Here is a 14806-nt window from a genome sequence, read left to right as displayed (position 1 = left end):
TTTATGCTGGACCCTGCCCGTCATAAGTCGACTGAAAAGGGATAATTGAAGGTTTCCCGAACCCAATGCCACGACAATTTCATTAACAACTGATGGGCGATAAGTGGATTAAAGGCAACTATCGCATTGACGAACATCAATCATTGTTTCCAGGTAATACAATTATTGGCTTGTATCTCGAAATCGAATAACCTTTTTTTCCGTTGAAAAGGGAATTGAATTAAGAGACACATGAGATACACGTATTTCACAACTCGTTTCTGTGTGCTGGGCAATAAATGCATCAATACCTTCACTTGGAAGCTAATTGAATCAAATTATTAATCAACATCAATCAGATAAAACTACGATGCTGAAAATATTTTCCCAATTTGGACTTTCAAATTACTTATGATTTCGGGTCTGGCAGATTCAATGAAATATTCGTGCTGGAAAATGTACAAATTTACATATTCATTGAATATAGATGAAATTTTATTCAATCACTTCATATAACAGTTTGTAATATGAAGACAGTATAAAATTAAAATATATAATACCCCCTATCGGTTTTTATTTTAAAAATTACATTTTATAATTTCCTTAAAATGAATTTAACTTGGAAATTCAATTTCATGGCCGCTTGCTCTGGATAACTGTAAGGGATTTTCAAGAAAAGCTGGGAAAACGCTGGAAAAAAGCGGGGAAAATGAGGGCAGAGACTTCGCTCATTCTTTTATTCGCCTCTTAATCCATAAGCAGCTTGCCGCACAGCGAAATCTATCTGCGAGGCCGTAAATCAAAACAGCTTAAAATGCTCAACATAAATCGTGGCGTTTAGAAGAAGAAAACCATTAAATCGCGTTTACCAGTCCAATTCGCCAACACAGATAGCATGGCCGAAAAATGAATAATACTATCTCTGATAGGAAGAGACAAAGAGTTCATAATTATTGCTTGATTTAATTAAAAGAGCTGCGGAAATAATTTACCCAGTCGCTGGCAATTTGTGACAACAATCACAGAAGTGCCCTCGATATTATCTACATAATTTATAGATGGCAATTACTTTTTTGGTTGGATCTGCCTTTCGTATGTGTGCGAAGCCAATTTTATGCTGTCTGTTATGTGTATTTCTGTCGCGACGTTATTTCGTCCACAAATCGTCTTTGGAACTTAATCCTAAGAAATGGCGTGTTCTCGCAATAAATTTCTTCTGTAAAAATCTAAGATTTTGATACTTTTTTACGTTTCTATATGATATATACAAAAAAAACTATTTTAGATTGAAAATTGCAATGAAAGTGTCTGAAAGTAGTGTAGGAAATATATTTATAAGACAAACATACTAAAAATAAGTTGTTGCATACTTTTAGACATTTTTATAAGTGATTTCAAAACCTAGGTTTCTTTTTAGATAAATATATTATATTTTTTAATTAACATAAATTAAATTAAATTTATAAAAAAACAGATATAAAATATTTTGATGCATACTTTTAGACACCCACTGAAGTGATTTCTTTGACAACTTGTAGTAAACCGTATAGAAAGCATTCTCCCCGCTGTTTTCGCAGTTAAAAAGGCTCTTAGAATTCCGTGAACGGAATTCCTCTGTCTTCAGACGCACTCAATTATGCCGCTCGGTTCTTTTTCGTCGTCATCGTTTGTCAATCCCCCCAGTGTGCTGCTTCTTGCTCCATTTTTGTGTTACTCGCTTAATAATATGTTAATTGACAGCTTAAGCCAACTGTCAGCGAAGGGTGCGTGCCATTTCAGACACGACATGACAGCACATATGTCTCCTCGATTAGTAGTTAGAGTGTAATGCCATTGGACAGCAAACAGCCAAAGGGAGCGGGGTAGGGCTAAAAAAAAAGGAGAGAAAAATGAAATCGAGTAACACGCTCACAAGTGTTAGCCCCCATTCGGCTAATTGAGGCAGCGCACGTGGCGTATGCGCTATATTCCATAGCATCCTGGATTTTTGGCATCAATGTTATTTATTTAACTATGCAAATGTGATGAATGGCTGCCAAGGTCCACTGTCTATTCTCCAGTATTTTCCCCATGTTTCCTTGTAATGGAATTAAATTAATTTTGCATAATTTGTACATGGCCAAGCAGATGATGGTCTGCGGAAAACAGTGGCAGTGAATTAACATGGATGACTGAAAATTAAATATGTCACTTTGCATTATTCATAATGAACAGAAAAAAAAAATGCTTTCTTCATAAATTATTTTAGCCACTGCAATTAAAATCAATATTGAAAAAAATAGTAAAACAAATATAACTTGAAACTTAATATTTTTTATTGGTATTATGAAATATTTAGTTTCAATTAAATTTTCAAATAGTTAAAAATCAATTATATTTATGCAGAATTTAACAGAAATTACTTTTATTATTTTAAAATGCAATAATTACTTTGACAATGTGCTAAGATTCTCAAATCAATAAAATTTTAATTCATATCACAAAATATAATTGCACATTTGGAAAAATGGCTTGCATTTTTTAGTTGACAGATTATATAAAACCAATTGATAGAAATTGCTTGAAAAATATGCTAAATTCCTCATGTAATTAAAATGCAGTAGAATTAATTTAATCCAAGAGTGCAATGGTTTTACGATAAGATTGCCGTTTTATTTAAATGCAATTTGCCATTAAAAATTCCCTAGAAATTATAAAAATGTTTAAAGTAATTCCAAGTGAGTATTTTAATTCTTTGTTATTCTCGGACCTTAGGCCACTGTGCAACACATTTCACTTTCGTTTATTAAGGGCAAAACAAAAAGGAAAACCTATCCAAACACCCACCCATCGACGGCCTTGACTGTCCATCTATTTTGCGACGGGGGCGATATGGATGTAGATTTATTCGCTTCTCTATGGCCACGTATCTGCATCTGCCAGTTCATATCTAAAATATTTATTACACCACTTCAATTTGTCTCTTTCAGGGCGGTATAACTCACGGATATGCAAATGCCGAGGTGGGCGTGGCCGGGGGCGTGCCGAAACAAGCAAATGGGAAACGCCAAACAATAGAAGCAGAAAGACATCCAATTAAAAAGGACCTACATAATCGAACAAGATATATATAGAGAGATAAATACATATATAAATAATATAGAGAATATATATATCCCGAGCAAGATGACCGGCCATCGGTCGGTGGCCCTTTTGTTGGCCATGCTAATTAGCAGCTGGCCAAAAGCCTCTTTGGCCGCCACTGGAAATGGCAGTATTGTGAACTCCACCAACAGTAGTGGCAACAACTATGCATTCACATCGGAGCACTCAGAATACTCGGACCACAATGCCAACGACTCCATGGAGTACGATGCCGAGAGTGTGGCTCTCGAGAGGATCGTATCTACGATAGTTCCGGTCTTTTTTGGCATTATCGGATTCGCAGGACTCCTAGGCAACGGTCTGGTTATACTGGGTAAGTGAAAAGCCAAGAAACTAATCATATTTTGAGCTATGGTTTTTAAAAGTCTAAAAGTATGCAGTGACAAAAATTGCAGGTTTAAAAATATTGTTGCATACCCTTAAACACTTTTTTTTTTTTTTTTTTTTTTTTTTAATTAACATCTTTATTTAATATAATCCAGGAACAGATCTAATTAAAGCCTTTAACCTAAATGTTTTCTTAAGTAAATAATCTCTTAATTATAAATTATAATTAGTTTTCAACTTGGTATATAGGAGTAGATCAAATTACGACTAGTTTCAAGTAAATAATATATTCATATTAGTCTCTTAGGAGCAGCCCAAAATGTCTTCTTTTGAGCCTGCGAATTGGGATAGCCCCCTGTAATCTCCGGGCTAGACGATTACGGTGGGCAGTTAGACGGTCGTTGTACCTGCTTGAGAAGAACGATATTTGGTCTTCAACAAGACTCAGGTTTAGGTCATTGTGAAGCGTTTGGCCGCTAACGAACCACTCACAGCCAGTGATTTGTCTTAATGTTTTGTTCTGGACGGTTTGGAAACGTTTTCGGTGGGACGCAGCCGCCACTCCCCAAATTTGGATTCCATATCTCCAAGTTGGTGCGATGATTTGTTGATAAATGTGCCGCTTGCATCTTAGAGATAGTTTGCTTTTCTTGTTTAGCATCCAGAATAATTGGTTCCGCTTTAGGTTGCACATTTTGACGACTCTGGCAATATGTTCTCGGATAAACACTTTAATAGGTGAATTCAAAACATCATAAGTATGCAGAGGAGAATTTACAAATCAAGAAGATTTTATTTTTATTTCTAGACACAGGGGGCTATCCCAATTCGCAGGCTCAAAAGAAGACATTTTGGGCTGCTCCTAAGAGACTAATATGAATATATTATTTACTTGAAACTAGTCGTAATTTGATCTACTCCTATATACCAAGTTGAAAACTAATTATAATTTATAATTAAGAGATTATTTACTTAAGAAAACATTTAGGTTAAAGGCTTTAATTAGATCTGTTCCTGGATTATATTAAATAAAGATGTTAATTAAAAAAAAAAAAAAAAAAAAAAAAAAAAAAAAAATTTCTAGACACCTTTTCAGTTGATTTCAAACCCCTAAAGTATGTAGTGAATAATTTTAAATGTTGAATAGAAATTGCTGCATACTTTTAGACACATTTATAGGTGATTTCAAAACCCTTGTAAAAATTCATATTAAATTTAAAATACTTAAGGAATAGTATAGTACATTTCCGAAAATAAAATTTACACACTTAAGAAACAATTCAAGTGCCTTAGAGGGCGATTTTCTCCTCAGTGTATAGCTCCCCCTTCTTGCTATAAAAACTCGGATTCGCATCCGGCGAAACGCTTTCATTAGCGACCTCTGGCAAATTATGCGTAATAATTGCAAATGAAGCTGCAAAGGACGAGGAGCCATAAGGATGAGGTGCTGGAGAGCCATAAAAACATAAAAACCGCGTGCAAGAGCTGCGCATTCAGGCGGAAGCTAATTGATTTTTTATATCCCATTAAGGAACGGGGCGAATAACGAGAGGTGTGAGGTTGAGATCATTAAGATTGCAATTTGCAAGTATTGCAGAAATTTAATAGGCCAGCAAAAACAAACAACCGCATCTCACAGTACAGTGCGTCTCAGATGTATTTAATTAACTAGAAAAATTATCGTAATCAAAAAAGGAATATTAAACTGTAGTTTCTATTTTTTTCAACAGCAGGAAAACCATCATATATGTAATTATTTGTATTGCTATTGAATTATTTATTAGTACTGAAAAGCTTTTAAAGATAATGGAATTAAAATAAATATAGGAGAATTTTGTATGTCCTCCAGTTTAATTGAATCATTTCTCAGTCACAAAAAGAGGGCAATGAAAGAATGTCAGGGGCCAAAATGGGTTAAGACAAAGGAGGAATTTTACCTCAAACACTTGAGTGCCGGTGTGTACTTATGCGTGTGTAAGTGTATGTGTGTGGGAGTGCACAAGTGTGTGTGCTCTATCACCGACACAGCAGACTAAATCTCAACAGGCAAACTCATTTTGCATGCAATCTTTTTCTTTTTTTTTCATATATAGGTACGCTTTGTTGTTTCCTCGTTGCAACCTTGGTGTGAAATTCTCAGAGGCCATCTTGCCTCACCTGGAATTTCCACAGGTGTGTGTGTCTGTGTGTATAGGTGTGTGTGCTGGTGTTGGCCACACCCACTTCCCACCGGAAAAACAAAGAAAAAACAAAACGGCGAAACAAGCTCAAACAGCTCGAAGAAAAAAGGCTAAAAATAAGAAAATCGCGAGGAAAAAACTAAAAAAAAAAAAAAGAAATAAAGTGAAAAAGGCGGCTGCTGTTAGTGTAGCGGTAAAACTAAACCCCCACGTCAAGCACTAAGAATATAGTTTTTCCACCAGCCACCTCTTGACTATAAACTTCCGTTCAAGCCTTTCTCTTAAGCTCAGTTTCGCAATAAAAGTGAAAATGAAAACAACTTGCCGTAATAAAGACATAAGAAAATTCAATTAGTACAAATTTAATTTTCGCCCACACAAAGCTGTAAAGATTTTATAATAATCTTGAAAGCTGCAGAAAGTTTCAGGGATTCTAAATTAATTTCCATTTTCATGAAAGCTAACCCGAAAGTTCACATCTGGATGCATAACTTGGGCTATTTTATTTGGTTTTTGGTAATAAAAAAAAAAAACTATAAAAGTATTTGGTTTAAATCTAACCACACAAATCACTTAATTTGATTTAAGGTGTCTAAAAGTATGCTGTAAAAAAGATATATTAATTTTCCGGAATTTCTAATATACAGTTACACACTTTGAGGCACCTGAAATACAAATTTCAATTAGGTTAAATTATGTTAACTTAAAGTACATTTTTAAATATACTTTGCTTTAGTTAGCTTAGCTGGAATTGAATCTCGGGCGGAGTTAAATATATACGAGAGCCCTTGAAAGTTATCCTAGAAACAAATGAGGGTGTCAAAGTGCAGGCGTTGGTTGGCCACGCCGAGTGAAAAGTGTTTTCCATGTCGCTTTTCCCCTTAGTTTCCTATCGCATTCTCGGCGCTGTCAGGCCAAAGGAAAAGTTTTATTAAAGTCGCAAGTGGCATCCAATTGCCCACGACAACCGCCCACAATTTCCCAGAATCCTCCTCAATTTTACCCGGATTGCTACTGTGTGTGGAAAAGCCACTTTGTCAGCTGCGTTGGCGGCATTATGATAAATGATTTGTAAATGAACGTGTGGATTTTATGGCAAATTATGAAGGCGAAAATTAGAGCCACTCGAGTGGGAGAACTGCTAAGTTTATCTAGTGATGTAAGGACAACTTGAGTTCGAGGCAAAACCACCACCCACAAGGATACCCTGAAAATTCTGCATGATTTCGGTAATGCATACATATATGTATATTTGGTTTCTGGGGCTAGGGGCACATTCTAAGAATATGCTAAAATAATGAGCAACATCTAGTGATTACTGGGAATCACTTGAAAACACGTTCCGGAAACGACACACAAAATTATAATTGCATTTATTCCTAAGCCAGTTAGGTAGCTAGTTGAAGTAGCTTAAAATAATTGATATGCTAAATTCAAAATTAAAATATAAAAAATATATTTCATTCATTTTTTATATTTTAATTTTTTATTCATAAATTCCATTCATTTTTTAAATTTTATTTTTTAATTAATCTAAAAAAAAACAAAGTCTAAAATGTTTTCAATTCGTTTATAAAATGTATTCTTATTTCCAGTTGAATAATCCATTTATTTTAAGTTGATTTCAGCTCTTAAAAATTTTATGATGATTGATTTTGATTTTATGATTTCTGCTTTAATTTTAAGTTTATTTTTAAAAAATAAATTTAAAAAAAAAATTTTACTTTATTAATTTTTAATGGACTCCAAGATCTAAAAGTGACATCCTATGATTTAGTTACCTGCGGGGCAAAGTGCAAGCGTTTATTTATGGCTTTTGGAAGGATAATTTGTCAAAATGCCATTACACATGGGCAGTTCGAAAAAAACGAGTTAACATCATCATCATCGCCAGCGTCGAAGGCATTATTATAACATTATCCATGTGGGAGATAAGGTGCTGCATTTTATGGCAGATAAGTCAATTTTCACACCCAAACACACCAGACACATTGATAGATGATGGCACTTTCTCTCGTCCATGGGCATTAAGTTTAAATTTATTTAATTCAAGCTCAGAACTGGCCGCAAAACTATGGCGATTCCCCAGATATTTGCCAAATGTATGCATAAGTTTCCACAACTCTGACACAAACTGTCAGCAGCAATTTGTGTAAATCTGCCGAGCGACAAACCAAACCGCAACACGAATCCAAGGCTCAAAATCCTTTGTGCCTAATTATAATTTATGTTTCAAGAATATTTTCGGAGCGAGGTGCAGCATTGTCACTTCAATTTGCATTGGCCTTTGTCAGGGGAACGGTTCAATTTGACAGTGTTTTGCCACAGTTTTTGGGCCTTCCATTTGCCTGGCATAAATCCGGCCGAGTGTCGAATATACATCCCCGTAGAGTGGCACACAAATTCTGTTATAAAATTGTAATTGCCTAGACGAACAGAAACGTGACTCAATCCCCCAAAACATAATCCTGTCTCTCTGATTCCCACTAGGTGGTGAAAAAAAGGGGTGAAATGCTAAGTAACCAAGGTGAAGGATGAAACTGTGAAGTTTCGAAAGGAAAATTAAATATTGTATAGAGAAAAATTCTTTAAAGTTTATTTAAATCAAAGATATACAAACACATTGTAAAATAAACTTTCGGTTTAATATTATGATTTTCAAAAAAAAAATATATATATGGAATAAAATACGAATTTTTGAATTTTTGTTTCATTCCATTCATTTCTTTTTCAAATTTTGTTTCATTTTCTTTGTTCTATTCTAAAAACTTATTATTCTTTTTTTAACTCAACATTTTTTTCTTACAAAATACAGGGTATTTTCCAGTTGATATAAACTTTATTTTCCCATTTTTTCTGTTCTTGTGACGGGGCTGGCAAATTTGATTTGGACCCAAACCCAAAACATGTTTCTCATTCGACACATTTTTCCCCCCATTTTTTTTTGTTCTTTTCCTCTTCTTGCCTGGCATCCTTTTTCGACAGATGGAACCGCAAAATCAACTTAAATGAAAGCGTAATACAATTTCAGGGGATATATAACCAAAAGGGTTACAGATAGGATGGATGATAAACATGAGCAGGGGAGTTGTGAAAACATTATCCACCTGCATCCTGGCCTCCTGGCATCCTGGCATCCTGCGAACTTGTGAAGGCCACGCCAAGGACACCGGCCATAAATTGTTTGCACTTTCGCCATTGTTATTATGGCTTTTCGCTGGAAAATGCATTTGCCATTCCCACAATTTCCCCCGCATCTGCCGATTTGCAAGTAAACATTGCTGGGGGAATTCTCGATTGGCTTACGATAAACAAACTATTTAGTTCACCACACATGATTACAAATGAAAACTTGATTGCCCCTCCAACAATAAGTAGTTGATGGAATTTCTTTGGTATAATAACGTTTTTTAACTTCATAATTCTAAAAAGTAACTTTAAAATGTCATATAAGGTGTCTGAAAGTATGCAGTAAATATAGGAATGAACAAATTCTTTGTAACTGTGAGTTAACAACATATTGTTGCATATTTTTAGACATTTGAAATGGCATTGAAAAGTGATTTAAAAATTCCAGTGATTTCTGTGGTACCTTTGCATGTGTGTGTTTTAAGATTTTCTCTAAGAGCACTGCCTGTGTTTTTTTTTTAGCTCGTCATTCCCAGGCATAGTTTCTTTTCGCTTGAAAAATGCTGAGCCATGAAAGCAGCCAGAGGATACACCTGTTTCTATGCTTCAAACACTTTATTATCAAAAAGGCCGGGTGGGTACTTCACTTCCTGGGCTAAGACTCAATCTTTCGAGGGCTTTACATTTTGCCTTCCAATATATTTTTCCTTTACCTTCCTTTTATTTGTTTTTTTTTTTTTTTTTGGTTTGAACGATGTGTTGCACAGGCTGCACGTAGTTGCAATTTGAGGGAACACATGCGAGTATTTTTGTGTGAAGCCCCGTAAAAACGTACGCACAAAAGTATGCAATGAAAGCAGCATTTAAGCAACATATGGTAATACATATGTGTGCGTGTGTGTGTATCTGTGTGTGTCAGCCTGGTTGTGTGCGTGTGACTTGTGCGTGTCTGCGTTGGGCAAATTTACACAAATCCACCAGGCGTACGAATTTATTATCCAGCGTTGATAGTGATAAAATTTATAACCAGCATTGAGTACAGCGCCTAAAAGCGGGCAGTACAAACACAAACACGGCCGCACACAGACAGACAAACAATGCCCAAGTGGGCCACACACATGCACTCGCCAACACGCACACACACACACAGAGGCAATTGTGCGTGGGTGAAGAGGACACTCTCTATATGGGTCTCCCTCCCACTCTCCGTTCATTCGTCATATTTATGCTTTTTTATGGGCCATGTACAATTTTATTGTTTTACTTTTCAATGCAATGTCTGTCGGGGCCTGGCACACACACACTCCAACACATTTTAGTGTGGGCTTATATTTTAACATTCCCGATTAGGAAAATAATAACCATATTTTTTAGTGTTTTTGGTCATCTAAATAAAACTTTTTTCAATTGATAAAAAAATATACCAATAAATAGAGAAATTTTAAAATATTTATAAAGAATATGCCTAAGAAAATGCTTTTTTTTTTTTTTTTTTTTTTTTTTTTAATTAACATCTTTATTTAATATAATCCAGGAACAGATCTAATTAAAGCCTTTAACCTAAATGTTTTCTTAAGTAAATAATCTCTTAATTATAAATTATAATTAGTTTTCAACTTGGTATATAGGAGTAGATCAAATTACGACTAGTTTCAAGTAAATAATATATTCATATTAGTCTCTTAGGAGCAGCCCAAAATGTCTTCTTCTGAGCCTGCGAATTGGGATAGCCCCCTGTAATCTCCGGGCTAGACGATTACGGTGGGCAGTCAAGAAAATGCTACAATATAGTTTGAGTCTTGAAATACCAAACATAAATACTAAAAATCGATATCGCCTTTTTTAAAGCATACTTTTACGCGCCTTTTTTGAAAGGTTTTCACATTGCCAACGATTTTTGTGGTTTTCCTATAAGTAATAGCAACCACTTCTATATTTTTGCTCACCACTGTACAAAAGGACTTCAGAAAAGGGGAGATACCCACTGAATAGCAGCATATGTATGTACATGTGTAGCTCAGGACCCCAAAACCCGTTTCGCTTGGCGAACAAAGACAGCCAAACAGGTATAAAATGCCAGACAACCGTTGTCTTCCCGCTTCATTATATGCATAAGGACGGGGCTTTCCGGCTTAGGATATCATGGGAAGTGAAATCAATCATTCCGTAGCCCTTTGAAAAATTCAATAAATATTAAACCATAAAAATACAAAGGTTTTTTGTATAGAATTAAATTTAAAAAAAAAGTACATTACATTGGAATAAAAATTATAAATAAACTAAAATATTTAAAATATAAATAAACAAGTTATATTTTTTTAAAAAGCATTAAAAAATCCTTAAATCTCTTAAAGATTTTTCCGAATTCGGGAACTCCCTCTTTTAGTTTTTATTTGCCAGTTCTTTTGTGTGCATTTCTCTGTGTTTTTTCCACCGGTCCACCCCCGTTTTAGCCCTCTTTCGACCCCTGGATGTCTCCATCGTTCGCACACACTTGTGTCGCAGTCTTGTCAACACATATGCGTCCATGATGGCCACACTGCCATATGGCCAGGTGTCCCCAAATCCCACAGCTACGTCTTCAAGCCTCATCCTCGTGCTCGTCCTTATCCCCCACCCAGATCGTCCTTGGGCTTTTCGGCCCCCTGGCAAGTGGCCATAGATTCTTTTTTTGTTCGTCCGCTGACTGATGCAAATCCCATCAATAATCCAACAATGCAGTGCCCCTCAAGACGAGATGGTGAAATATAAAGGAAAATTAATCAAAAGAATGGAGGGACAAACTTTTCGGCTGAATCGCAAAAGGGGTTCTTGACTGCACCGACGAAGAAGAATTTGTATCTTCAACTCTAATTAGGCGGAATATCTAAATGCTATACCACACATTTTTTGGTAAATGAGTCAGTTGAAATGTCTTTAGAATTCACTTATAAATTTAATGCAATTATTAAGCAATATACTTATATAAATAAAGTTTCTTAGAATTCGTAGCTCATACAAACAAATAAAATGCAAAAAAAATATATAAAATTACCAATTAGATAAATATGATACACTTAAATGTAGTCTTATTAAAATAAAATTGACTGAATATTTGGAATACACCTTTTTTGTTGATAATAAACAACATTTTAAATATTTTAGTTTAAAAATTCAACTTTTTTTTGGGCTGAAAACTAACTTTGAGTATTTTTCTGTGCATGATGACTGACTGCTAGTCTGATTGATTGATACACATTTGTTTGTCAATGGTAATGATGGCCCCCACGACGTTAATGTTGATTTTCATGCCACTGCCATTGTTGTCAATGTAAAGAGTAAAATGGCATGGTTACTCAGAAGTGTCTGTCCTTTCTTCACGCTAGATTTACAATTCACAAGTATATAAGTATGCTGTATTCAGTCATGCAAATGGCGAGGCATTTAAGTCTTTAAGAAATGTTTTATAATTTTATTCGATCGAAAATTTGGAATAGTGAATATTTAATTGATTGATGTTTTGATTGATGTTTTTTACCACAAATATGTTTAATTGAAAACACTTTAATGTGTGTGAGCGAAAACAATTTGCGATTCAGAAGTTGCTTCTGAACTGGAAGGACGCTTTAATTGATTGCCCAAAGGCAGTTCAATTCCATTTTAATGAACTTAAGCATCAAGATGCATTCGATTGCATTAGTAATGGGTTTTGATTTAACACCTGTATGTTAAGTGGCCGAAATGCATCTTGTAATAAATTAATAGGCCACAATCGGAAGACTTGCAAATGCATTACAATACATAAACAAACTAAACTTTAAAATAAACATAGAAATAATTAAATAATAAATATTTTAAATACATACAGATTAAACAAAAATGTTAATAAGTCTAATAGCTTATTTATTTGTTATTATATAAATAACATATATATTTTTATATTTATTACTCTATTTATACAAAATAGTAAAAAAATTCTAACCAATAAATAAACCAAACTTAAAAATAAATATTGTAAATACATTAAAATTTAATAAAAAATGTTGAAACATATCTGATAGCTTACTTATTTGCTATTATTCAAATAACATTTTATTATATATATTTTTGTTTATATACATATAAATATATTATATTATTTAATTTATTTCTTTTAAATATTTCTTTTAAATATTTTATTTATTAAATCATAAGGGAAATATTTCTAATATCATTTGATTTGTGTGCTTTTTCTTATTTTGTCGCCATTTCAATTATAATATTACCAAATGATCCCCATGGATTCCTATCAATTGTACATGGTTTATGTACATTTAAAATACTCAAGCTAACGAGAAGTCATCGCTCTGGACTCAATTCAATCTGCCCTTAGCCAAGTTTTCCCCCGAAAATGTCCATCTCCTTTTTTGATTTATCCCAGTTTTTCCACCGCCCCGTCCGTTTTCCTTTTGTCTGGCATTAAATATGTATTTGTATAGGCTGGCAAATGATGCAAATAAAAGAGGGGAAAACAAAACAGAAATAATGAAGGCTGGACACCGCCGATTTCAGGGAGTCTGAAGATTGCAGAAGGACCCACAAATGGGCCAAGAAAAGGACAATGGACCCAGGGTCCTTTGTAACCGGATATTCATGTGCCAAAACAGGATGTCCCCCTGTCTATGCTGTGCATTAAAATTTAAATTAATTGCCATAGTCCGAGGACTGTACCTATGTAGGCGGGTAGGGGGTTTTCCATGGCAACAACTGCAAGCCCAAAATATTCCTGCATATCCTGCATATCCTAGGAGCAATCATTTATGCACTTAATGGTCTTAAGCCCACGCACACACACTCGCCCGACTTTAATTGGATCATAAAACAAAGGCCTTTTGCCATTTGCCGAATATCTAAGCTCGAACGGAACTCCAACTTCGAGATAGCCGAATTTTAATTGAGAATAAATTTCAATGCCATTAAAAGTATGCCCCTCGTAATGAGTCGTGTCCAAATAATCAGCCATTGTGATTTCATTTTGCCCCCGAAAAACAATGGGCTCTAAACTCGTAAATAACTCTGCTCAGTTTACGGCTCTCCTTCAAAAATAACAACCGAATTTTTGATTACTTCGGGGGGAAATCCTTCGAGTCCGGGGTCTTAGGTCCACAGTAATTAAATCGCTGCACACTTGAGGCATTGAATTTGCCCACTTATTAACTCCTGAGCTGCTTGTTATTTTCAATTACTCAATTAACAATGCCCAATTGGTTTTATCGCAAAATTGAAGCGAGATTTTCGGGCTTAAATTGTGAAAAAACCACGCACAGAATATTCTAAAAAATTAAAATATAAATATGGCTTAAAAGTATAGTTTGCATGTCATTTTTTTAGAGTAATTCTATTAACAATCCCTAAATTTTCTAGGCTTAAACCATGAAAACCATGCCGAAAATATTTTAAAATATACATTTGACAATTACAAAAACAATGTTTGTAATTTACTTAATTTAAAAATGCCCAATTGGTCTTTTCGTATAATTGAGCTGGGGATTTTTCGGTCTTAAATAGTGAGAAAATCATGCGGAAAATCTTAAAAAAATATTTATATAAATAAAAATATTATGCTTATATATTTTGTCTATTATTTTGTAATTACACAATTGACAATGGCCAATTGACTTTATCGAAAAGTTGAACCGAGAGTTTCTTGGCTTAAAAAAACTACGTCGAAAGTATTAAAATTTAAATTAAAAACCATCTATAAATCAAGGTCATAAGTGTTTTATAAATTAGCAGGAAAAGCCTTAGCTGGAGAGCATTGAAAACCTTATTACTTAAACTTCATCCTCAGAGTAAAAACCTATCCACACTTTTGCCTACTAAATCAGGGCTCAAATTGCGTATACGCCGTGTGTGACTTGAAGTGCATCAATAACAGGGCTAAGAACAGGAAGGAAAATAGGGGCAACAAGAGGGCTAACGAAGGGCGATGGAAATGGGCGAGCATTAGAGTGACATTAAAGTTCAATAAAAGTGAATTTATGCCCCCAGATGCGAGTGAACAGGAAATCCTGTCTAGAACACAGGCA

The 14806-nt window shown here is 34.6% G+C and overlaps 1 protein-coding gene across 4 annotated transcripts in view; it reads left to right on the top strand.

Annotated features, from left to right (window-relative positions):
- Nucleotides 1-14806, top strand: part of LOC108025937 (allatostatin-A receptor) — a 102041-nt gene that overhangs the window by 68013 nt on the left and 19222 nt on the right. For 2 of the 4 annotated variants that reach the window (XM_017096636.3, XM_050889322.1), the window contains exon 2: nt 2949-3436. In XM_017096636.3, the coding sequence (XP_016952125.1) occupies nt 3145-3436 (292 nt within the window). In that variant the 5' untranslated portion in view covers nt 2949-3144. Of the gene's footprint in view, nt 1-2681; nt 2697-2756; nt 2885-2948; nt 3437-14806 lie in introns of those variants that run through there. The other 2 variants (XM_050889338.1, XM_050889295.1) reach the window with 2 other exon arrangements.

The sequence above is a fragment of the Drosophila biarmipes genome, chromosome X (genome assembly GCF_025231255.1).
Source record: "Drosophila biarmipes strain raj3 chromosome X, RU_DBia_V1.1, whole genome shotgun sequence".
NCBI classification, from domain to species: Eukaryota; Metazoa; Arthropoda; class Insecta; order Diptera; family Drosophilidae; genus Drosophila; species Drosophila biarmipes.
Note: the sequence above shows the minus strand (reverse complement) of the source record. Positions and strands in the feature narration are given on the sequence as shown.